The sequence below is a fragment of the Schistocerca serialis genome, chromosome 1 (genome assembly GCF_023864345.2).
Source record: "Schistocerca serialis cubense isolate TAMUIC-IGC-003099 chromosome 1, iqSchSeri2.2, whole genome shotgun sequence".
In the NCBI taxonomy this organism is placed as follows: Eukaryota; Metazoa; Arthropoda; class Insecta; order Orthoptera; family Acrididae; genus Schistocerca; species Schistocerca serialis.
This window is the reverse complement of record NC_064638.1, coordinates 519,231,043-519,256,628: the sequence shown is the minus strand read 5'-3', so window position 1 is coordinate 519,256,628 and position 25,586 is coordinate 519,231,043. Positions and strand designations below refer to the sequence as shown.

At 41.0% G+C, this 25,586-nt stretch overlaps 1 protein-coding gene across 1 annotated transcript in view; it reads right to left on the bottom strand.

Moving 5' to 3' along the window:
• Positions 1-2,106: 2,106 nt before the first annotated feature.
• The window catches only part of LOC126474350 (ubiquitin-like modifier-activating enzyme 5), a 146,398-nt gene continuing 122,918 nt past the window's right edge, over positions 2,107-25,586 (bottom strand). The window contains exon 7 of the mRNA XM_050101820.1: positions 2,107-2,377. Within this exon, the coding sequence (XP_049957777.1) occupies positions 2,190-2,377 (188 nt within the window). The 3' untranslated portion in view covers positions 2,107-2,189. The remainder of the gene's footprint in view (positions 2,378-25,586) is intronic.

Sequence of the window (25,586 nt, the reverse complement as noted above, 5' to 3'; positions counted from 1 at the left end):
AGAATTCTCCGTGTGGCACAGAATGATGAACAGGTGGTTTTTTTAGTAAACTTCATCTGCCAAATGACGTTTATAACACTTCTTTACTGTCTGATTAGAATACACATTTTTGAACAATATTCATATGGTGGAACTCTTCATACATCTGCCCGCTACCACTTATAGAGACAAACAGATTTTTTAACATTATTAACTTGGCGGAACTTGTAATACGACTGCCCACTATCATTTTTAGAGACGAGTACCTTTGTGAACCACATATTCGGTGTTGAAACAGACAAAGAACATTTTCTTCAATTTGGATTTCGCATCCTCACCTTCTTCTGTATCAGGGATTCTGGGGTGTGTCATTGAGCACTCTGGTACTTCACATCTGGGTTGTATTGCAATGTCAAAATTTCATCACCATAAATAACACTGTTCAGAAAACTTGACTAAATTTTCAGACGTTCCTTCAGTTCACCCATGACTGACACTCAATCGGCCTTTTGTTCATGCATCAACAGTTTGGGAACCAGCTTAACAAAGAGCTTTCACAATTTCAATTCTTCCACAACAATGCGATACACAATGATTTTCCGTATGTTTAGAATGTCTACCAACAGCAGAAACAGCCATTCAATGGTCACTACTCAACAACCCATGCACACAAGTCATATTGGCTTGTTGGTCGCCATCTGAGCACGGATCATCATCTGCCCTTTTCTGGTTACCCTAAAACTACTTCATTCATTTCATAACTTATACATATGAAAGAGCGTACTCCTGGTAGGCTTCTTTATGCAGTTAATGAGTTTATACAGTTTTTTGTCAAATTTTGTGTGGAATTTGATTGCACAATGTTGTGTGGAATTTGATTGCACAATGTTGTTTGAAAGTAAATGCCATGACATGGTCTCAAAACAGTAGTGCACTAAATCTAACGTGGCCTTACTTTCTAGCCCCATGTATGGGGTATATTACAACTTTTGATACTGCACAAAAAGGCAATTGAAAAGATCTTAATTAAATGCAGTAAATACAATGATGAAGTAGTGTGAGCAGTCCAACTGTATTTATCAGAGCTGTGAATTTTCTTTAGAATGTCTGTATTCTTCAACAGCATATGAACAAATCAATGCAAATTTCATCATAAATCAATCTAGTGAGGAACAATGCTTTCATAGTTTCTACAGCAAGTTGTGTTTTATTCCTCTGCTCCATACGTTATCCGTGTGGGGAAAACGGTATTATGCAATACATTGGCAGCTCACACAACCGCTCTCAGTCCATGGCCGAGTAGCACTTGTTGTTTGGTAAAAACATTGAACTGACCTTTTCTTCCAACACCTCCACAAGTACAGTTAGTAGTATCAGCTCACAGTCCAACAGCAGAAGCACATGTGTTGCATCTCACTTTTCCTTTTGAGTCAGAAGAAATAATGTCACTGAAGAATGGAAATTCTTTTTGTAATTTTTTATTGAAGCTGCTAAGAAAGGCCATTGACAAAGAAAAAGAATTAAACTTAACTACTGCCATATAGCATAACACTAAGAAGCACAAAATGCAGTCTGATATAATTGCTGATGTATAGATGACTATGGTGGTAGAAACAAGCTCAGTGCCTTGTGTGCAACAATGCAAGTGGGGACTCTTTGGTAAGAGTAGAATCCCTGTTTGCTAAAACAGTTTCACCAACTTCACTAAAACTAATAATAAAATATACCGATACAGATGAAATAAATATCAAATTCAGGATAAATAATTTCATAACTGCTAAATCCAGGCTAAATAGGTGTCTGAAACTACCTTTGAAAAAAATTGGGACAGTGCTACAAAAATTATGACTGCCCAGAAAAAAGGATTGATGGCCAAGTTAGCAAATCAGTGATACTGGCACCACTGATGCTTGGAGCAGACTGAGCTAGGGTGTGCTACAAGGCTGAGAGCCCCTACACCAACCCCACTTACCTGGAACCATCCAAACAAGACACAACTTGACGTGGGCCAGCAAAATAATATATTTCATGAATTTTGGGACACACATTGTATGTTGATGACAAATATATTCTCTTGTCTGAATTGAGTTTGACTGAGGGTAACAACAACAACAAGGGAAAAACAAATTTTATAAAATAAAAACATTTTACTGGGAAAATGCATCTATTTGTAATTACATCAATTAAAACATCACATTGTTGGTACTTATTCATACAGCTTTCATTTGTGCCATTAGTTCCTCTAAGCTTGCATCTGTGTCACCAACAGCTGGTGTATTACTGTCATCATCTGCAGGAAGTGTGTATGCTGGTTTCACTCCAGAAACAAAGCCTAAGTCCACCTTCACTTCACTTTTGTCTTGCTCTTCTATGTTGGTTTCATCTATAAGGCATATTCCTGAGAAAAGATAAAGCATGTACAGTAAAATATTTTCCTTTGTACTTCGTAAGAGGGGTACAAGGTGAAATTTTTTTAATATCAACATAAAGTTGTAAGTTATTGTCTTGTGCCTGAACTCTCTTATTTTGGAAACTTTTAAATGTACATAATTGTGATCAGTGTAAACTGTGTTACCTTGAACTTACATTACAATCACAAACAACTGTTATAAATTTTTTTTCTTTTTTGTTTTTCCTGCCTGTTTAAGATCACAGCTAGTAGTTGCATATATTCCCAGATTTGGTGATTTGTTGAGGTTATTGTTAAATTGACACCAGACTGCATACTGCAAAATTGTAAAACCCTTTGAACTTATCTGAAGCAGACTTGCATCCAGCGCCTCAACTTAAAGAACCTTCTCAGCCATAAAATGAATAAAGAACTATGTACGCAGTCCACAAACTTGAACAGCTTTATAATCTTAGCTCTGTTATCAATTGAAAAGAATCTCCTGTGCCAGCTGACGTCCGAATTTTACAACCCAGTGATGCACAAATTGGCAAAAAGGTAATTTTATTTTTAATAAATGGCATATTACTCTTTTGTAACTGCTTGCCTTAATGAAAAGTTCAGTCTATGCCACTGGTTTAATGTTATCTCTCTCAGAACTTTAGCTACTGTAATGCATCTTCCCATGAAACACACTAATATACAGTATTTGACCCTAAACCTAAATGGCCCATTGAAGATTGCAGTCACTTCCAGGAAAGTATGATTGTAGTGTTTTTGTCAGAGCATTCAATGGTTTAAGTCAGTGGTTCCCAAACTGTGAACCACAGCACCATGGTATGCCATGGAAGCAGTGTGAAAATATTTTGATATTAGACATTTTCTGCAACAGTGATCGATAAAGAGACTATGAATCAAAGTACTGACTTTGGTTCACAAAGTATGTGCCTTGCTAGTACCAAAGCTCCAGATGTATTCGAGATACTGAACACATGTTTACGAGCAATTTCAAGGGGAGAAAGCACAATGGTATGTCTATTCATTGTGGCCATCTGATATCTGGCTGTTATGGAGGATTGTATGTATTTATTTGAAACAAAGCTTCATATTTAACATGGGCATACTCCGTCATTCACAGAGAAGCACTCCCATTAAAGTAGTTGATTACTCCAGTGAAAGAATCCTTAGAACATCTCTGAATAAACTACGCAAAAAAAAAAAAAAAAAAAAAAAAAAAAAAAAAAAAAAAAAAAAAAAAAAAAAAAAAAACTTGCATAAGTATGTTGGAGCCAAATGCAAGTCACTGCTGTACTGTTTCAACTTATGACAATATGTGCCCATGTATTGTTTTGTACATTCAAATTATGGCAAGAAATGTATGCTTGTTTTTAGGATGAAAAATACAAGGTGCCATAAACTTTGTAAACAAATTTTTTTGTTGAACTATCACCATAATGTGATATCTTTCAAAACTAAAGGTGTTGGATCCCTCCAAATGAGGACATAACGTGCATGTTTAAAAACTAAAAATAGAAGATTTTGGCTATCAGAAAAAAATGCACTACGCAATAGAAATATCAGTTATGAAGTTATCCATAGTTATTCTTTTGCAGCACCAGTTTCCAATCTCCAGTGAAGTTTATTTGTCTTGCAATACAAAATCTGTTTCCTAAGATAATCTACCACAGCTTATCAAATGATCAAAAACCACTTTAAACCAAGTAAAATTGACAAAATCATATGGATTCGAAACCCATTCGGAGCTGAAGGTATGCCTGAATTGATTTAGAGGAAGAAAATGTTGTACTGTGATAGCATATTAAAGATAATAACAGACAGAATGGCATTCATGATTTTTGGATACCAGTAAAAGATGAACATCTGCTGCACAATGAACATTAATTCCATCTATTTAATAAAGAGTAAATACCATGTAAAACTTAATGTGGGATAGAAAATGAGAGTAATTTGAAACTTAATAGACTTAATGATATTCTGAAATATATAGTACCCATGTTTTTTGTAATCTGAAGATTTACATTTTTCATTTTTGTATCAACGACAATGATTTGTGAAAATGTAACTAGATAGATAAAAAATGTACTTTGCAAGTGATGACAGGAGAAAAAACGTGCAAATTACATAAATGTGCAAGCTTGTGATTGAAATGAGCTGGTTCAGTCAATCCTTCCCATCTCTGTCGGTAAGTCTTCCCTGACACACGGTTCTGGGTGTCTTTTCTGTAACTCTCCCCATTTCCTAAACTTCACCAGTCCTTTTCATTCATCCCTCTTCCCTCCCTTTCAACTCTTCTGCCAGAAGAAGGAGCCACTGGCTCTGAAAGCTTGCACACTTCCATAATTTTTTTGTGTTTGTTTTCTTCTGCAGCCACTTGGTCAATAGATTTTTTAGCTATCCAATCATATTAGATTTACATTTCTGGGAATATGTTGTTTCAGTGTAAGTGGTTAACATCTAGACATGAGTTAGTTATGTGTTATACCAATATGTAGCAACTGTGTACTTCATTGCTTTATGCAATGGAAAGCAAATATTTTTACATAAAGAGACTGTTGTTTGGAGAAAACTACACTTCTGGTCACTAAAATTTCAACACCATGGAGTATACAAAGCAACAACATTGTATTCATTGTCCATATAGAGTCGAAATGATTGAATTTGTAGGTTAATTCAAGGCATACAAGGTGCAAAAATTTAGTACACAGAGCTGCCAGCTCCAGTAACAACAGTGCTTCTAACCTAGCCGCGTGTCAAGTCAGCTAAGTTTGGATGACAGATACAGATACCCCATCCCTTGCTGTTTCCACACTAAGCCAGAATTCATAAATAACAACAGCTGGCATGTGGTCGTGTGAGAACCTCTCGGCATGCTGTGACTTAAGGTTTCCAATGGGTCAGAAATATGAGGAATTTTCTGGCCAGAACAACAATGGAACAGCATCTGTTATGAGGTAGGTACGGACAGCACAGGCAACACACATTTTTCCATTACCCTGTCCAAAGATAACATAAGCAAGACCTCAAAATGGGGCACGACTACTGACCTGAAAACAGCAGAAATTACATTTCTGCTGTCCAAATTAAAAGCTGTATGAACCAGAGATGATTGTGTTTGTACTAAGAGCACTTTGTATCACTACTGGTGATAGGCTTGTAAACTGATGACGGGCATAGTTTGGCAGTGTTCGTTCTCCATTTAGCCATCACAAAAAATATGTCCATCATTATACCACACGTAGAAACAGGACTTCTTGGAAAAGTTGATGTGATGCCACTCGTGTGTCCAGTGCTGTCATTGGCGGCAATACTGTTGGTACAACTCTCTCTGTTGAGGGAAACAGCTACAATGGTTGCATGCTAAATGGGTGGTTCCAGATATGTCCACATTTGCATGACAACCGTGGGATCCCGAACAATGCAAGCAGTGTCTACGTCTACAGCTACATCTAAATCTACATGGCTACTCTACAAGTCACACTTAAGCACCTCACAGAGGGTTCATCAAACTATCTTCAAAATAATTCTCTATTATTCCACTCTCGTAGAGCATGCAGAAAAAACAAAAACCTATACCTTTCCATGCAAACACTGCGTCCCTTATTTTATTATGATCTTTGTTTCTCTCTATGTAGGTCAGTGCCAACAAAATATTTTTTCATTTGGAGGAGAAAGCTGGTGACTCAAATTTCATTAGAGGATCCCGCCGGAATGAGAAAAGCCTTGTTTTAATTACGACTACCCCAAATCCTGTATCACGTGCAGGACATTCTCGGCCCTATTTCTCGATAACACAAAACATGCTGCCCTTCTTTGAACTTTATCGATGTTCTCTGTTAATCCTATCTGGTAAGGATACCACACTGTGCAGCAGTACTCCAAAGGAGCAATACTCCAAAAGGGGACAGACAAGTGTAATGTAGGCAGTCTCTTTAGTAGACCTGTTGCATCTTCTAAGTGTTCTGCCAATAAAACACAGCCTTTTATCCGTCTTCCCCACAACATTTTCTGTGTGTTCTTTTTAATTTAAGTAATTCATAATTGTAATTCCTATGTATTTAGTTCAATTTATGGCCTTTAAATCTGATTGATGTATTGTGTAACCAAATTTTAACAGGTTACCTTTACCACTTATCTGGATGACTTCACACTTTTCATTATTTAGGATCAATTGCCAATTTTTGCACCATATAGATATCTTTTCTAAATAATTTTGCAAATGGTTTTGATCTTCTGCTGACTTATGTTTTCTAAATCCTTGTTGACTGTGTGTTAATAGACCATTCTCTTCAAGGTAATCCATCATGTTTGAACACAATATTTGTTCCAAAATTCTGCTCCATATCAAAGTTAATGATATGGGCCTGTAATTTAGTGGATAGGTCCTACTGCCTTTTTTAAATATTGGTGAGACATGTGCAACTTTGCAGCCATTGGGTATTCGAATCTTTCATCAACGAGCAGTTGTATATGATAGTTAAGTATGGAGCCATAGCGCTGGTATACTATGAAAGGAACCTAAGAAGACTTGCTTTTATTAAGTAATTTATGCTCCGTCACTACTTTGAGGATATCTACTTCTAAGTTACCTATGTCGGCAAAAATACTGCATAACAATAAACCACAGTCTTGGTACACAACATACTATTGGTATCGAATTCAATCACATGCTGCTAGACACTTCTTCTTCTTCTTCTTCTTCTTCTTCTTCTTCATCTAAAAAGCATTAAATGATCTCACGAACAACCAATATTCAATTATGATTTCTGAATAAGTAACCTGTTTTGTTGTTGTTGTGGTCTTCAGTCCTGAGACTGGTTTGATGCAGCTCTCCATGCTACTCTATCCTGTGCAAGCACCTTCATCTCCCAGCACCTACTGCAGCCTACATCGTTCTGAATCTGTTTAGTGTATTCATCTCTTGATCTCCCTCTATGAGTTTTACCCTCTGTCCCGCCCTCCAATACTAAATTGGTGATCCCTTGATGCCTCAGAATATGCCCTACCAACTGATCCCTTCTTCTAGTCAAGTTGTGCCACAAACTCCGCCCCAATCCTATTCAATACCTCCTCATTAGTTATGTGATCTACCCATCTAATCTTCAGCATTCTTCTGTAGGACCACATTTCGAAAGCTTCTATTCTCTTCTTGTCTAAACTATTTATTGTCCACATTTCACTTCCATACATAGCTACACTCCATACAAATACTTTCAGAAATGGCTTCCTGACACTTAAATCTATACTCGATGTTAACAAATTCCTCTTCTTCAGAAATGGTTTCCTTGCCATTGCCTGTCTACATTTTATATCCTCTCTACTTCGACCATTATCAGTTATTTTGCTCCCCAAATAGCAAAACTCCTTTACTACTTTAAGTGTCTCATTTCCTAATCTAATTTCCTCAGTATCACCAGACTTAATTCGACTACATTCCATTATCATCGTTTTGCTTTTGCTGATGTTCATCTTATATCCCCCTTTCAACACACTGTCCATTCCGTTCAACTGCTCTTCCAAGTCCTTTGCTGTCTCTGACAGAATTACAATGACATCGGCGAACCTCAAAGTTTTTATTTCTTCTCCATGGACTTTAATACCTACTCTGAATTTTTCTTTTGTTTCCTTCACTGCTTGCTCAATATACAGATTGAATAACATCGGGGAGAGGCTACAACCCTGTCTCACTCTCTTCCCAACCACTGCTTCCCTTTCATGTCCCTCGACTCTTATAACTGCCATCTGGTTTCTGTACAAATTGTAAATAGCTTTTTGCTCCCTGTATTTTACACCTGCCACCTTTAGAATTTGAAAGAGAGTATTGCAGTCAACATTGTCAAAAGCTTTCTCTAAGTCTACTAATGCTAGAAACGTAGGTTTGCCTTTTCTTAATCTAGCTTCTAAAATAAGTCGTAGGGTCAGTATTGCCTCACGTGTTCCCATATTTCTATGGAATCCAAACTGATCTTCCCCGAGGCCGCCTTCTACCAGTTTTTCCATTCGTCTGTAAAGAATTCGCGTTAGTATTTTGCAGCCGTGACTTATTATAGATCGGTAATTTTCACATCTGTCAACACCTGCTTTCTTTGGGATTGGAATTATTATATTCTTCTTGAAGTCTGAGGGTATTTCGCCTGTCTCATACACCTTGCTCACCAGATGGTAGAGTTTTGTTAGGACTGGCTCTCCCAAGGCCGTCAGCAGTTCTAATGGAATGTTGTCTACTCCCGGGGCCTTGTTTCGACTTAGGTCTTTCAGTGCTCTATCAAACTCTTCACGCAGTATCATATCTCCCATTTCATCTTCTTCTACATCCTCTTCCATATCTATAACACTGCCCTCAGGTACATCGCCCTTGTGTGACCCTCTATATACTCCTTCCACCTTTCTGCTTTCCATTCTTTGCTTAGACCTGGGTTTCCATCTGAGCTCCTGATCTTCATACAAGTGGTTCTCTTTTCTCCCAAGGTCTCTTTAATTTTCCTGTAGGCAGTATCAATTTTACCCCTAGTGAGATAAGCCTCTACATCCTTACATTTGTCCTCTAGCCATCCCTGCTTAGCCATTTTGCACTTCCTGTCGATCTCATTTTTGAGACGTTTGTATTCCTTTTTGCCTGCTTCATTTACTGCATTTTTAGATTTTCTCCTTTCATGAATTAACTTCAAAATTTCTTCTGTCACCCAAGGATTTCTACTAGCCCTCGTCTTTTTCCCTACTTGATCCTCTGCTGCCTTCACTACTTCATCCCTCAAAGCTACCCATTCTTCTTCTACTGTATTTCTTTCCCCCATTCTTGTCAATTGTTCCCTTATGCTCTCCCTGAAACTCTGTACAACCTCTGGTTTAGTCAGTTTATCCAGGTCCCATCTCCTTAGATTCCCACCTTTTTGCAGTTTCTTCAGTTTTAATCTGCAGTTCATAACCAATATATTGTGGTCGGAGTCCACATCTGCCCCTGGAAATGTCTTACAATTTAAAACCTGGTTCCTAAATCTCTGTCTTACCATTATATTACCTGTTTTGTTATCTTTCCTTATATTGAGAATGAAGACAGCATTACCCCTACATACTTGGTGTGGTTGTGCTGGGAGCACCCTTCATGCCAATTTCACATTTGCTGCATGTTATTTTCTGTGTTTTGCAAATTTAATGGCCAGCAATGTAGATTTTTTTTTCACAACTGTGGCATAATTTCATGACTGAATAACTCTACTTTTTCTTCGTTTAGCGCAACATATTAAACTTAAAATGACATGAACACCTTTTTCAAATTAACTGAATGCTTTATAAGATAATATTTCCTGAAAAAAATCACAAAATATGAAAAAAAGAAAATTTTGAAATTCTAATGCAAGTTATAAACATATAATACGAATAATATTTGTCCTAGTGTGTCCTAGTTCTGCACCCATGCACGTCACTTCATAAATCTGAGTACATAATCTTAGTTCTGCTAACCTTATCTAAAACTTATTATAGATATTATTCAAGCTCAGTGTAAAACATGGAAATGAAATTTCCTCCTTTTACAATTGGAATCAAGACTTTTTTTCATTAGGGATAATCTTCTTATATTCAGCTGCATCAACTCCAGCAACAAGTAGGTATGATAGCTATAACCACTATCCATGTATTTGTAGCATACAGGTCTATTCTTATAAACAATGTCACGAAAGAAACAACTAAACCACTACCACAATCAAATCGCCATAGGGGCATTGTAACTAAGCAATTTGCTGCTCATACTGGCTTCGCAAACCAGACAAACTGTGGTATTGATAGCTAGGATGCCACGGCGTAGCTGCCAGTTAAATTGGCACTACGACGGGCAACGACGACAGCACCCTCTAGCAGGCGCTGTTCAGCTCTACGAGTAGCACTGTACATTCAGCCCATTTGATCAAGAGCAGACAGCCGGGACACTTCGCTTCAGCTTTGCACCTCAGGGCAAAGTTATGTATTACTCTTGTTGCTAAAGTAAAAGTGATTTAATTCACACAGCAGTACCGAGAGATTTTCACCTTTTCCTGCTCATACTCACGTGCTGCCTTCCAGGTGGGATACAAAAGTTGGTGAGGAGGTTTCCCCTATCATTTCCTTTCTTGCTCGGTACTGCTTTCTTTTCGTGCTAGCTTCAGTATAAGACTTTCATTTGTGTAAACCATGGCTTCGTGCCCACCCACGGGACAGTTGCCCATCCCATCAAGCACTGTGTTATTTTTGTAGTATGAAAGGACATGTTCAAGCTGTGTGCAGTAAGAGAAACTCTAATTCACAACATGTCTCCCGTCTGCGCGACTCACGTGGGCGTCACCGCAACGGAAACCACCGTGATCATGATTCACATCAGCCTATGGATGTTAATGCCATTTATTCACAGCCTTCTGCTTCAAATGCTTCGAAAGCTCATCGTGTGAATCAAGTTTTGCCAGACACTTCCTCTCTCATTCAGCTTGATGCGAGGAAACTTTTTGTGACTTTGAACCTTTGTGGCTGTTCTGTTCGCATGCAGCTGGACACTGCTGCATCAACGTATGACTTTCTTGGTTCGCCCCCACTCTGTCGTTCACATTCCACTCTGACTGCATTTACTGGACAGGAAATCTCAGTGCTCGGTGTGTGCAGTTTGCTAGCCATGTATGGTGCAACGACCTGTACAGTGGCTTTCCATGTGCTCGACTCTAGTGATGCTACAAACATTTTTGGCATGGACACATTTGAACTTTTCGGCCTCGCAATTCAGGACAATGTACTTTGCATCAACGTTAGTGACCATGGAGACAGTGTTGCTGCAATATGCGATGATTTTGCTGAACTCTTTTCTGATGGCCTTGATTGCGCCACAGACTTTGCAGCGCATGTTGTAGTTAAAGACAATGCCATGCCTATTTTCCAGCGTGCATGCACAGTACTGCACACACTGCGTGACACCGTAGCTGCTGAACTTAAGCATTTGCAAGACAGTGGTGTCATTGCGCCTGTTTCTGCTTCGCCATGGGCTTCGCCTATAGTGTGTGTGAAGAAACCAAACGGTCAGCTCCGCAGTTGTGCTGACTTTAAGTCTACAGTAAATCCCCAGACAGAGGTAGCTACGCTTCCCTTACCGTGTCCTGAAGACATTTTTGATAAGCTTGGTGCGGGAAAATTCTTTTCCAAGATTGACTTGCAGGATGCATACTTTCAGATTCTGCTCGACAAACAGTCGCAGCGGTATTTTGTGATCAACACCCACCTTGGGTTGTTCAAGTTTCGCCGCCTTCCGTTTAGTTGTGCTTTGGCTCCTGCTATTTTTCAGTCTTATTTGCAGCAGTTGTGTGCCACTGTCCCTGGTTGTTCCAATTATCTGGACAATATAGTTGTATCAGGTCGCACCCATGACGAACATTTGTATTGCCTTATTTACTGTTCTTTTGCAGGCAGAACTAAAGTGTAACAGAGACAAGTGCAAAATTTTTCAAACTGAGATTCAGTATTTAGGACATACGATTAACGGACAGGGTATCCACTCCTCGCCGTCACATCTCAGCGCAATTAGAAACTTGCCAGCACCCAGGAACTTGAAAGAACTTCAGGCAGTGTTGGGCAAGATTACATATTATATTCGGTTTATACCAAATGCAGCGCAGATTGCAGCGCATTTGCATCGCCTTCAGCGTAAGAACATTCCTTTTGTTTGCTCTTCGGAATGTGACACTGTTTTCCACAAGCTCAAATCTGCTTTGTTGAGTGATCATTGTTTGATTCCTTTTGATCCCTTGAAACCAGTTGTTTTGGCTTACGATGCATCTTCTCACGACATTGGATTGGTTCTCTCGCACCGTATTAATTCTGTTGATCGGCCGATCGCTTTTGCGTCTAAGTTGCTCAATTCTGCCCAGCAAAACTATTCTCAAATCGAGAAAGAAGCTTTAGCTCTTTTATATGGCGTAACCAAGTTCTATGATTTTTTTGTACAGTTGCAAGTTCTATTTGTTAACTGACCATAAGCCTTTGACGTCATTGTTCCACCCGTCACAGCCATTTCCGGCCCGTACTGCACAAAAGCTGTGACGTTGGTCTTTGTTTTTGTCTAACTACAATTACGAAATCTTGTTTCGGCCTACAGCGTGGCAATGCTGATGCTTTGTCTCGTCTGCCTATCGGTCCTGACAAAATGTTTGATTCTTCCGAACTGTCCTGCATGTTCATTGATTCGCAAGATAAGGAATTAGCTGATGGTTTTCTGGTGGATTTTCGTCGCATTGCTTCCGTGACAGCCGCCGACGCTTCTTTGCAGATTCTTTTGCAGTATATTCGTACTCAATGGCCTTCATCTGCTACGCAGATTCAAGATCCTCTTGTGAGGCGTTACTTTGCACAACGTCACAACTTGTCTGTACAACATGGTGTTATCTCGTTACAAACTGACAATGATCAGTCTCGTGTGGTTGTACCTCATGCGTTGCAACAGAAATCCTCAGATTGCTGTCCGCTGGTCATTGAGCTATAGTGCAGATGAAGCAATTAGCGCATCGTCACTGCACTTGGTTTGGCATTGATAAACAAATTGAGAATTTGCTTGCCAACTGTCACTCTTGCACGGAGCATCAATCTGCTCCCTGCCAGCACTTCTTTGCATGGCCGACTCCTACTGCGACTTGGCAGCGCATTCATATTGATTTTGCCGGTCCTTTCTGGGACACCCGCTGGTTGATAGTTATTAATGCGTACAGCAACTTTCCTTTTGTTGTCCCTATGTCTTCTACTATATCTGTGAGTACTGTTCAGGCTTTGACATCTATTTTTTGCATTGAGGGCCTTCCTGAAGTTATTGTCTCCGACAATGGGCCCCAATTTGTGTCCTCAGAGTTTGAAGCGTTCTGTGCTGCTAAAGGCATTCGCCATCTGACCTCAGCCCCGTTCCACCCCCAGTCGAACGGCGAGGCTGAACGCTTTGTGCATACATTAAAGTCACAGATGAGCAAGTTGCATGCAACACACTCTCGCGAGTGCATGCTCTGGACTTTCTTTACTTCCTATCGCTCTCAGCCGCGCGGCGCCCGTTCCCCAGTGGAACTGCTACACTGCCGCGCCCATCGGTCATTCCTGCAGCTATTGCACCTGCCACTGCACACTCCCGCTGCTTCACCTCGTTCTGGCTTGGCGCCGCATGATTTGGTGTTCTATCGCATTTTATCTGGCAGGCAGCACTGGGAGCAGGGGCGTATTCTTTGCCAGCTTGGCCGCACCTTATTTCTCATTTCTGGTCCCTCCGGCATTGTCACTTGACACCGGAACCAGATTCGTGTGTACCATCCTCGGTTTTCTGACGCTGGTTGTTTTCCGGCAGAATTGGAGGCTTCACGGCTTCCGCAGCCTCAGCCCATGACTCCACCGACGGCACCTCCGCCGCTAGCACCTCCGTGGGCGCACTTGCCGTCGTCGCCGCTGCCGGTCCGGTCACCTGCACTGGACGGGCAACTCTCACCACCGCCACAGCCGCACCTTCGGCCGTTGTCGCTGCCATCGTCGCCGCATTCCTCTGCGGTGCCAGAACCGATGGATGCTGAGGCTGGTGTCACGCCACCACCCATGGAGGTTGTTGCTCCACCTCCTCATCTGAACATGCCCAGTAGCAGTGCACGGCCTGGGCAGGTTTTCCATGGGGCATTTTCCTCGCCCTCACGCGAGCAATTCGAGGCCGCGGGTGGACAGCACGCCCCAGCAGTTCCGCTGTCTGCCCGGCAGTTCCGCTGTCCGCCCCCTCAGCTGCACCGCCCCTGGGTCCCTCTACCCGCCGTTGGAAGCCATACTTAATGACGGTGCTTCATTTCAGGGGGGAGGGATGTGGTATTGATAGCTAGGATGCCACAGCTAGGTGCCAGTTAAGTTGGCACTACGACAGACAACGATGACAGCGCCTTCTAGCAGGTCTGTTCAGCTGTACGAGCACCACTGTACATTCAGCCCATCTGATCAAGAGCAGACGGCCGGGACACTTCACTTCAGCTTCGCACCTCAGGGCAAAGTTATGTATTACTCTAGTTCTAAAGTAAAGGTGATTTTAATTCACACTGCAGTACTGAGACATTTTCACCTTTTCCTGCTCCTACCCATGCACCACCTTCCAGGTGGGATGCAAAACAAACAGTGATAACTACACAATTCTTGACACAGACTCAACCACAACAGTCAATCCAGCCAACAGCCAATCCAGAAAGGATTAATATCCACTGGCGGTCAGAGCTGGTGGTGTAGCGCTGATGTGTGCACATGGTGTGCTTGCTTGTGTGAATGTGTATGTATTTTCTTTGCTGAAGACGGCTTTGGCCAAAAGTTATAACGTGTAACAGTCTTTTCATTGTGTGTGTCTGGAAACTCAATGTGTCATATTTATGGTGAGTAGTAATCTATCCTTTTCCTAATTCTGTTAACACTAAATCACTTTTGGATACCTGCCACAGTGAATAAGATAGTTAGGTTTTAACATCCTATTAACATCTGAGCTACAGGTGATGAAGGTTACTCTGTAACACATATTATTCAGTTATTTTATCATGTCTTTGATGACATGTTCCAGGCATCTTACACTTTTTTTTTTTTACATCATCTTTTTTTCCCATTTACAAAGGAAATGTACTTGAGGACAATATTGTGGAAAGGGGAGAAAAAGCTGATAAAGACAAGATGGGTAATATGATATTGCAGGAAGAATTTGACATAGCACTGAAAAATCTAAGTGGATATAATACTCCTGGAGTAGGACTAAGATCCTTGGGTAAACATATTATGACAAAACAAATCCACCTGATAATGCAAGATATATGAAACAGGCAAAATACCCTCAGACTTCAAGAGGAATGTAATAATTCCATTTAGAAAGATGGTAGGATATGACAGATGTCAAAATTACATTAGCCTTATTTTAATAAGTCATGGTTGCAAAATACTGACTACTGACATGAATTATTTACAGAAGAATGGAATGAAGCAGATTTCAAGAAACATAGCTTTGGGTTCTGAAGAAATGTAGGAACATGCGAGGCAATTGTGACCCTATGGTATATCTTAATAGACTGAAGAAAGGAAAAACTACATTTCTAGATTTAGAAAAATATTGACAAAATTGACTAGAACACCCACTTTGAAATTCTGGAGGTAGCAGAGAATGAAACGTTATCTACAACTTGTACAGAAAACAGATTTAGAGTCAAAGGATATGAAAGGAAAGCAGCAGTTGACGAGGAAGTCAGTCAGGTTTGTAACATATTCCTGATGTTATTAAATCTGTAAAGTAAGGAAAAGGAAACCAAGGAGAAATTTGGATTGGTTGGTTGATTTGGGGCAAGGAACCAAGCGGCAAGGTAATCAATCCCATCGGATTAGTGGAAAGGAAGCCGTCCATGCTCTTTCAAAAGAATCATTCCGACATTTGTCTGAAGCAATTGAAGGAAAACACAGAAAACTTAAATCAGGATAGTCGGATGTTGTGATGAAGCAATCTGGTATATTTTTTACTTCCCCTCTTGTTTTGCCATCCGCCTCCTTAAAATTTCATTTTTTCATGTCTGACTGTTTACCGTAAGCATTAAAGAATATAGCACCAGATCTAATTTTATGATTAGTTTTGTGTATGTCAGCAATTTCCTAATTTATTTTGACTATTCCTAGTTAATATCTTTTGTTATATGGTTAAATCAGTAACTGTTTCATAACTTAAATTCTATTGCTGATGTATAAACAAATATTAATTCTGTACTAATTATAAACATTTGGAGGAACAACTAACAGTATTCTTAAAGCATCTAATTGGCTCTATTCAAAAACATGTTAGCAATGCCAGACCTTAATTCCAAAGTAATTAACAGTTTTCTCAAAAGTATTGTTTGCGTAAGGATATCTGTTAATTTCATCATTTAAACAAATAATTCAGCTTAACGTTTGTAGTCAAAGAAACTGTTTAAAATAAGCAATTTTTCGATGTATGCAGTTAATTGAAGGAGCTATGTTTCAATAGTAATTTCTGTAAATTAAACATCGAACAATGTGTAGTTTCAGTGCCTATTATTGTGAGGATATATGAGGGCCCAGTTTTTGGTCTAGAGGCAGTCAGCCCACGGCTGAGTTTCAGTCAAGAAACCTGTGTTGGTTAGAACAACAACAATGCATCAACTTAACTGTGAAATAAATGTTACACCAATAGGCCATGTGTTAAGGCAATGACAGTGTCGTTTCAATTTATTTGAAAGACTGTGAAATGTGTGGTTAGGCTTTTACTGCTCATAGATGTTCAACAGTAAACTATTGTAGCAGTATGTGGATGTTTGCCTGCAACCTATTAATGAGGCTTATCGAAAGTTAAAAAAATAATTAACTGGCCATATAAATGTGTACTATTGGGGGGTTGTGAACAGTGAAAGTAAAGAACTATGAAACGCAAATGTGCATCTGTCAGCTACATCATTTAAAGTAGTCAGTGTTTGACTTCCGCCCCCATTTTTCAGCCAGTATAGCAACACAGTACATCGACACTGATGACCATCTATGAGGAAATAAAGCAGGCAAATGTCACATATGGTGCCCTGGGTGAGGACTATTTTATGTGGGCACAATAAACTAGGACTCGTGAACTCTGACAGTGAACTCGAGCAGTTTACAGTGATTTAAACGAAGGGAGTGCAACAGCCAATCAACACTTGGGTTTCCTGGCCACAGTAGGACAGCAGCCAATCAGCGAGCGCATCCTATGGAAGCGGCTGTTGAGTACAGGACTATCCAATCAGCATGCAGGTGGACACAGCTGACCGGGATAAACAAGATGCCTTGCCAAGGAATTTACAACTTGGAGCAGCTATGCAGACAACGAATAGAGATGACAACTGCAGCAGCAGACAAGTGATTAGAAACAATGTAATTCATTGCAAAAGTCATTTTATGTTAAATGATACATAATGAGTGACCTTAACGAACAAGACAGTGTGATGGGAGATAAGGGACAACAGGAGACTGGTTCTGTAGGCGATGGTGATTATAAATCATATATGGATGTAACTTTGAATGATGGGGACGAAACTCCTATTGTAGATGAAATGATTGAAGCGTCATCTACGTTGTGTGGTGATGGGAGCGGAACAGACGAAAACAGTACTGAAGTGTATGAGAGCATTAAGGTTAAGGAGGAGGAATCTAGTAGTGAAAGTCAGCAAGAGCAAAAGTTTATGGCAGACAGAAAAGTGGAAGTGATGTTACAGCAAATTATGAGTAGTTTTAATAGTATGTGTACGGAAAAAGGCATTAGTAGGGTGGGAAGTAGTATGAAAGAAGACTTTAGTAGTATGAAAAATATGTTAGTAGGGTGGAAAATAGTATGAAAGAAGACATTAATAGGATGGAGAAGAAAACTGAGAGCTTTAGAACTGACATGGTTAGCTTAAATGATGAACTGAAGAAAGAAATTAAAAAGGAGATTCAGGTAGTCAGCTCTAAACTTTCAGAATTAAATAACAAGATTGAAGCAGTTTCTAAAGATTGTGATGAAAAGATAAAAATAGTAGTACATAACACTTATAGGAAATTAACATTAATGAGTAGTAAATGTGTAGAAGAGAGAAAGAAACTTTGTGACGACTATAGTATGAGAGTGGAGGCTTCTGAAAAACAGTGTAAAGATGAAGTCAAAGCAGCCACAAAAGTTTGTGCTGAAAACAGGGTTAAACTTGAGAATCAAATCGATCAGATTAAAAATGATTTTGAAACGGAGATAGGAACCAAGTGTGCAGTAGTGGTAGAGGCAAAACTGGTAATGTAAATAAAAATGTAGATTAAAATTGGCTGAAATAGAGAAAAAGATGGAAGAGGTACAAAATCTAAATCATAGAGAATGTAGTGTCCCAATCAGTCCCTCATTTGTTAGTTGTAAGAAATTTAATAATTTGGAACGAGATAGGGAAGTGCATCCACTGAATTTCATTAGGAAATTAAATGATTTGCCTGAAACATAGAATTACAAAGAGAAAATGTCATTTGTGAGAGGTTTTTTGAAAGGGGATGCTTATGGATGGACAACTCAGGTAGCTCATCGTTGTACTTCGTGGCATATCTTTGAGAAAGCATTTTTAGATGAACATTGGTCCAAAGAAAATCAGCAGAGAATTTTGAGTGGTTTTTTTTTTTTTTTTTTTGGGGGGGGGGGGGGGGGGAGATTTGACTCTAGGAAGGATACTGTGAAAGCTTCCTGTCACCTTTGAATAAACAAACTGAAATATTTGCACAAAGAGCTAGGCAGTGAATCAATAATTATGGGTTTGGAAACTAAGTTGCCTCAGAAAGTTAGAGAATTGCTTGTACCTCCCCCTAGGGGTGATATTAATGATTTCTTGAACTATGTTGATGAAGTGGAGAGGATGAAGCCCTCAGCGGAAGATTGTACGAAGAATTTTGACGACAATAATCAATCAGGGAGAGAATTTCAGGTAAATAGGATGTACAGGACTAATTACAGTAGAAATTCAAGGAATGGTTGGGTGGAGGATAGCCAGAATGGTCACAGAAATTATAGGAGAAATTCAAGTAGAAGGAATGGAGGAGATGACTTTAATTCTGGATCAAACCATTTAAACTAGATGATGCTCCAGTTTTGGCTTGCACTCGAACAGGTAGTGATGAAGAGCCACTTGTATATAAATGTGCTATAATCACAGGTAAGGGTAATATAAATGATAGTAGTAAGACGAATTTAATTTCTAATTCTAGTGAGATGTTGGGTGATGGTGGAGGTAGCAATGTTTATCCCATAAAAGTAGAGGAGGAACATACTACAATAAAATCCAAGATGGAACAGAGTGTGTTGCCATTGCTCAGGATGTTTAAAGTGTCAAAATGGATGTTAAATTTTTAAGAGAACATGAGGTAGTCAGGTGTTTTGCTTTGTGGTCTAATACTGGAAACAAGGTTCAACTAATTAGCCAAGTATATGAGGACAATGAAAGTGAAAGTGGGTCTGATTCTGATGATAGCAGTGACAAATCCAGTAGTGATAAGGACGAGTTTGAATTTATCATTGATAATGATGGCAATGTGTTAAGTAATGAAAGAGTAATGGAGGATAATATTAGGCCTAATGAAGAGTTAGAGTTTGATAGTGGTAATGAGGAAGTCTGGTAATCATTTTGGTAAGCAAGATGATAGTTTTTCCAGGGAAAGGATTAATGAGGATTTGTTGTGTGATGAAGATCACATGGTAAGTAAGGAAGTGTGACACTTGTAATAACAGCAAGAGTACAAGGCATACATGTTAAGTGTTTATTGGACAATGGTAGTGATTTGAATGCTATTTCACAGGCATTTTTAGAATCTATTAAGAACACAGAGCGTATAGAGGTGGCATGTGTCTGGAATAAAAATCATTGGTGCTACTGGTAAGCTATCAAAGAGTGTGAAACAAGAGGTACTATTAACTGTGGAATTGGCAGGACAGTTGTTGGAGTGTAAGTTCTTGGTAATTCAAACTCTCAGCATTGATATAATATTTGGGACTAATTTCTTGTGCAAATGGTGTGTAAATATTAATTTTGCTAGTAGTAAGTTTAGTTTTAAGTGCAACAGAAGTAGGTACAAAGTATCATTTTTGGGAGGTATGGACGAGTGTGAGCAAACTGAATTAGATTTGCCATTAAGAGTTTTAACCACTGAGCAGGTTACTGAGGAAGAAGAGGAGGAGAGAGTAAGGTTGGAAATAATAACGATAGTTGAGGATATTTAAGGTATTACAAATAATCAAATGGAGGAATTAAAAGGTATTCTCCTGAGCAACTATAAGGCATTTTCAGGCAGGCCAGGTTTGGCAAAAGAGTTCGAGTGCAAATTAAAGTTTAAGGATCATGAACCATTTTCAAGAAACTTTATATTATACCATTTTCAAAAAAGGAAGCAGTGAGAAAAGAAATTCAAAAGATAGTCCCATGGTAGATTATTGATAGGTCAACCAGCAGATATAACAACCCATTTGTGGTTGTAAAGAAGAAGAAGAATGGTGGTGTCAGGTTGGTTCTGGATGCCAGGAAGTTGAATGAAATTGTAATGGGGGAGAGTGACAGACCAGCTAACATAGATGAAATTTTGCAAAAGTGCCATGGATACAAATTTCTAACTTCTTTTGATGTAACTTGTAGCTATTGGAATATCAGTTTGACCATAGAATCTAGGCCATGTACAGCATTTTTACATGAAGGTAAGTGTTATCAATACTGTGTGGTGCCATTTGGTCTTAACTTGTCTGTGTGTGTGATTATCAGAGCTATTGACAAGGTGCTTGGTGAGATATTAACCAATGAAATAACGGTCTATGTAAATTATATCCTAGTAACAAGTGCAGAATGGTTCAAGCACTGTAAGATTCTGAACGAAGTACTGAGAGCTGTGTATAGAGGAGATATGAAACTAAAATTAAATAAATCTGAATTTGTAAAGAAGGAAATTTCATTTTGGGGTCACAAGATTAACGAGAAAGGTATACAGCCTGATCCAGAAAAGCTTGTTGCTACTGCGGATTTTCCACCCCCAAAGAAGAAGAAGGGTCTTAAAGCTATGTTTGGCTTGTTTGGCTTCTACCAAAAGTTCGTACTGGTTGATTGGTTGGTTGGTTGGTTTGGGGTTTAAAGGGACCAAACTACAGGGCCATCAGTCCCTTTTCGTGGCATAAGCAAAGCTCAAGGTACAAAAACATCCAAAGTACGTTTGAGAAAGCAAAGGGGTGAAAAGGAATGTGGAACCACACCTAAAAAGAAAATGAAAGGAACGAACAAAAAAATGGGGAAACATATACCACAAGGAAAAATAGAAGAAGATAATAAAACCATAGAGCAGATGGTCTGGGCAGGCTGATCACAATAATAAAGGATGAGCCAGCCACTCTGCAACACATTAAAATGTCCAACCCAAAAAGCCAAGGCAAGATGAACACATGTAGGGAAAAGATGACCACCAAGACAGACAAATGTAAAGAAAGTGTGACAGAGTTAGAATGGAGGGAGGGTGGTGGCCTCAGAGAGAAGGCTAAATGCCCACCCTTAGATGGTATGACAAAAACACTCCTCATGAATAAAATGTAAAACTAAATCTGCTGTTGAGGTATTGTCGCCCAACACAAGGTAGGGTGCTGGGAAGGTTAAAAGTCTGCCGCAGAGGGGCTAAAAGTGGGCAGTCCAATAAGATGTGGACAACAGTCATATGTGAGCCATAGTCACACCGAGGTGGGTCCCCGCGATGGATGAGGTAACCATGTGTTCGTCACGTATGGTCAACGCGGAGCCGGCAGAAAACCACAGAGTCCCTGCGAGAGGCCCACATGGAGGACATCCACAATTCATAGTCTTCTTAATGGCACACAGTTTGCTGTGCATACTGAGATTATGCCATTCCATCTCTCAAAGCTGAAAAAACTTGCAGCGTAATAATGATCACAGGTCAGTTACAGGGATGCCGATCTCCAGAAGCAGTTTCGTGTAGCCTGTTTGGCCATCCTGTCAGTGAGTTCATTTCCTGGGATTCCAACATGGCCTGGGGTCAACACAAACACCACAGAATGACTGGACCATTCCAGTCATAGATGGACCCCTGGACGGTCGCTACCAAAGGATGGTTGGGGTAGCACTGGTCAATAGCTCGTAGGATGCTCAATGAGTCAGTATAGAGAAGAAACAACTCACCAGGGCATGAGCAGGTGCACTCAAGAGCACAAGAAACGGCCGCCAGCTCTGCAGTGAAAACACTGCAGCCATCTGGTAAGGAGTGCTGTTCAATATGTCCTCCATGAACATACGTGAAGCCAACATGACCATCAGCCATTGAGCTGTCGATGTAAACCACTTCATGGTCCCGGTACATGTCAAAAATCAAGATGATGTGACAGTGGAGAGCTGTGTGGGGTTAACTAAGTGATTAGGACCATGTGGAAGGTCCAGGCAAGGCTTCGGCCTAGGTGTACACCATGGAGGTGTACATGAATGGACCTCGAGTATAGGTGGTAAAGGCAAGGATTCCATTTCAGACAAAAGAGATCAGATGCGAACAGCAATCGCAAGCCCTGATCTGGGCCTCCAGTGCGGGAGATTAACCGCTGTGGGTGGGAAAAGGAGACGGTAAATCGGATGCTCAGGAGAACTACGTATGTGTGCAATGTAACTGGTGAGCAGTTGTGCACGCCTAACCTTCAACGAGGGACTCCGGTTGCAGCAGGGTAGAGCGGTCTGCACACCAGTTAGTGTTGCTAAGGCAGCGGAGGGCATTGAGGTACTGCCAGCACTTCCATTACAGGTGACGAAGATGAGGAAGCCATATCAATTGGGCGTCGAAAACCAGCCCTAAAAATCGATATGTCTCCACTACAGTGAGTGGTTCGTCATTAAGTTAAAGTTCCGGTTCCAGATTAACGGTACAACACCAACATGTGCATCACACACCACTTCGTGGCTGAAAACTGGAAGCCGTGGGCTAAAGCCCATGACTGCACCTTGTGGATGGCTCCCTGTAGTCACCACTCAGCCACACCAGTATTGGAGGAGCAGTACGAAATGCAGAAGTCGTCTGCATACAGAGAAGGTGAAACCAACGGCCCTACAGCTGCTGCTAGACTATTAATGTCCACTAAAAATAGAGATACATTCAATACAGAGCCCTGCGGGACCCCATTCTCCTGAATATGGGGGGATTTATGGGACACACCAACTTGGACATGGAAAGTACAGAGTGATAGGAAATTTTGGATAAAAATCAGGAGCAGGCCCCAGACACCCCACTCATATAATGTAGCAAGGATAAGATGTCGCCAGGTCATGTCATAAGCTTTTCATAAATAAAAAAAGACAGCAACCTGGCGTTGGCGTCTGGAAAAGGCTGTTCAGATGGCAGACTAGAGGGAAACTAGATTGTCAGTGGTAGAGTGACCCTGGCGGAAACCGCCCTGGCATGAAGCCAGTAGGCCACGTGACTCCAGGACCCAACACAATCGCCAACTTACCACATGTTCTAGCAGCTTACAAAGAATGTTGGTAAGGCTGATGAGCCAATAGCTATCCACATCAAGAAGGTATTTGTGGGTTTGAGCACTGGAATGATGGTGCTCTCTTGTCACTGCAATGTAAAGACACCATCACACCAGATCCAGTTGAAGATGATGAGAGATGTCGCTTGTAGCCGGACGAGAGATGTTTTATCATCTGACTGTGGATCCGATCTGGCCCAGGAGCTGTGCCAGGGCAATGTGGAATGACGCTGAGGAGCTCCCACTCTGTAAATGGAGCATTATAGGGTTCATTTTGATGTTCAGTGAACTAGAGGGCTTTCCTTTCCAGCAGCCTTTTGAGGGTGCGAAATGCTGGGGGATAATTGTCCGACGCAGAGGCTCAAGCATAGTGATCAACAAAGTGCCCGGGAATTGCATTTGCGTCAGTAGATAGCACACCACTGATGTTAATGCCAGTGACATGTCTCAGGGTTTGGTACCCACAACACGTTTGATCTTCGTCTAGACTTGGGAAGGTAATGTATGGCACCCAAAGGTCGAAACATACCTCTCCCAACATTCCTGTTTCCATCTTTCTATAAGCTGGCAAACACAGGCATGGACCCGTTTAAAAGCTATTAGGTGCTCTAGGGAAGGGTGCCCCTTATGTCACTGTAGACCTTGCCTGGCCTCAGCGATTTCCGGGGACCACCAAGTACTGACTTTCCCCGGGGGCACCCTAAAGAACAAGGGATCGTGTTTTCCGCCGTAGTACTGATTGTTCTAGTGACATGCTCAACTACCACATCGGTGGTACCACGTGAGGGAGATTCAACAGTGACAGCAGAGGTGAAGGCTTCCAAGTCCGCCTTATTTAAAGACCATCTTGGTAGATGTCTGGGGGAATGGCACTGGGGGAGTGATAGGAAGATGAGAAAGTGGTCACTACCCCACAAGTCATCTTGGGCTCTCCAGTGGACACAGGGAGAAGTCCTGGGCTGCAAAGGGATAAATCAATGGCCGAGTAGCAAGTGCCATCAGCCACACTGAAATGTGTGGGGGCCCCAGTATTTAAGAGACAGAGGTTGAGTTGAGACAGGGGAGTTTCGACATCTCTACTTTGGCCAGTTAGCACGGTGCCACCCCACAACAGGTTATGGGCGTTCAAATCTCCCAAAAGTAGGAAAGGTTTAGGGAGTTGATGAATCAGTGCAGCCAATGCATTCAGGAGTACTGCACCATCTGGAGGAAAATACACATTGCAGACAGTTATTGCCTGCATTGTCCTTATCCTGACAGCCACAGCTTCAAGAGGAGTTTGAAGGGGCACAGGTTCACTGCATACTGAGTTCAGGACATAGACACAAACTCCACTTGACACTCTATTATAGTCACTACAGTTCTTGTAATATCCCCTACAGAAGTGGAGGGCAGGGGTCCACATTGCTGGGAACCATGTTTCGCTGAGGGCAATACAGAAACCAGGTGTAAAGCTTAACAATTGCTGTAGCTCAGTCACGTAGTGTAGAAAACCACAGCAATTCCACTGGAAGATGATGTTATCATGAAGCTGGGAAGGCATGAACCACGCAAGGAGGCAAGTTACGCCCTAGGGTCACCTGCTGCCACCGACTGAGTATTTGTATCCATTCCTATTACGGATGAGGCATCAGTGAGAGCCAGATCCTCAGGGGACATTATGATCTCCACTTCATCCTCAGGTGCAGAATTGGTGGGGAGTAGTGATGTTGGGGCCACCAGAGGGACCTTTTTCTTAGCAGACTTCCTTGTTTGTTTGTCCTCTCGCTTCTCTTTAGCAGCTTGCTGGTAGGACTTCTCCGAAGTAGCTTCAGGCACAAAGGAAGACCATGAAGCTCTTCGTCCAGCAGCTTTTGGCTCCTTTAACCACTGGCGAGTGTCCGCCGTGGCATTAGTGGATATCTTGGGAGCGAGAGTCCCATAGGACCCCTTCTGCACAAGAGGAGTCAGAGAAGGCTGTTGCTTCTCCGGCTGGGGGAGAGGATCAAAGTCCCCTGCCTTTGCGGGGCCTTGCTCCCAAAGTAGGTACTTGTGACAGCAACAGTAATGTAGCTGCAGCACACGGGAACGTCAACTGAACGGAGTGTAATCATCCACATTTATGTTTAGTCTTTTGGTAAGCCAACTGGTCCACAGTCTTGTACTCCAGGATTTTCCACTCCTTTAGGAGCACTGTGC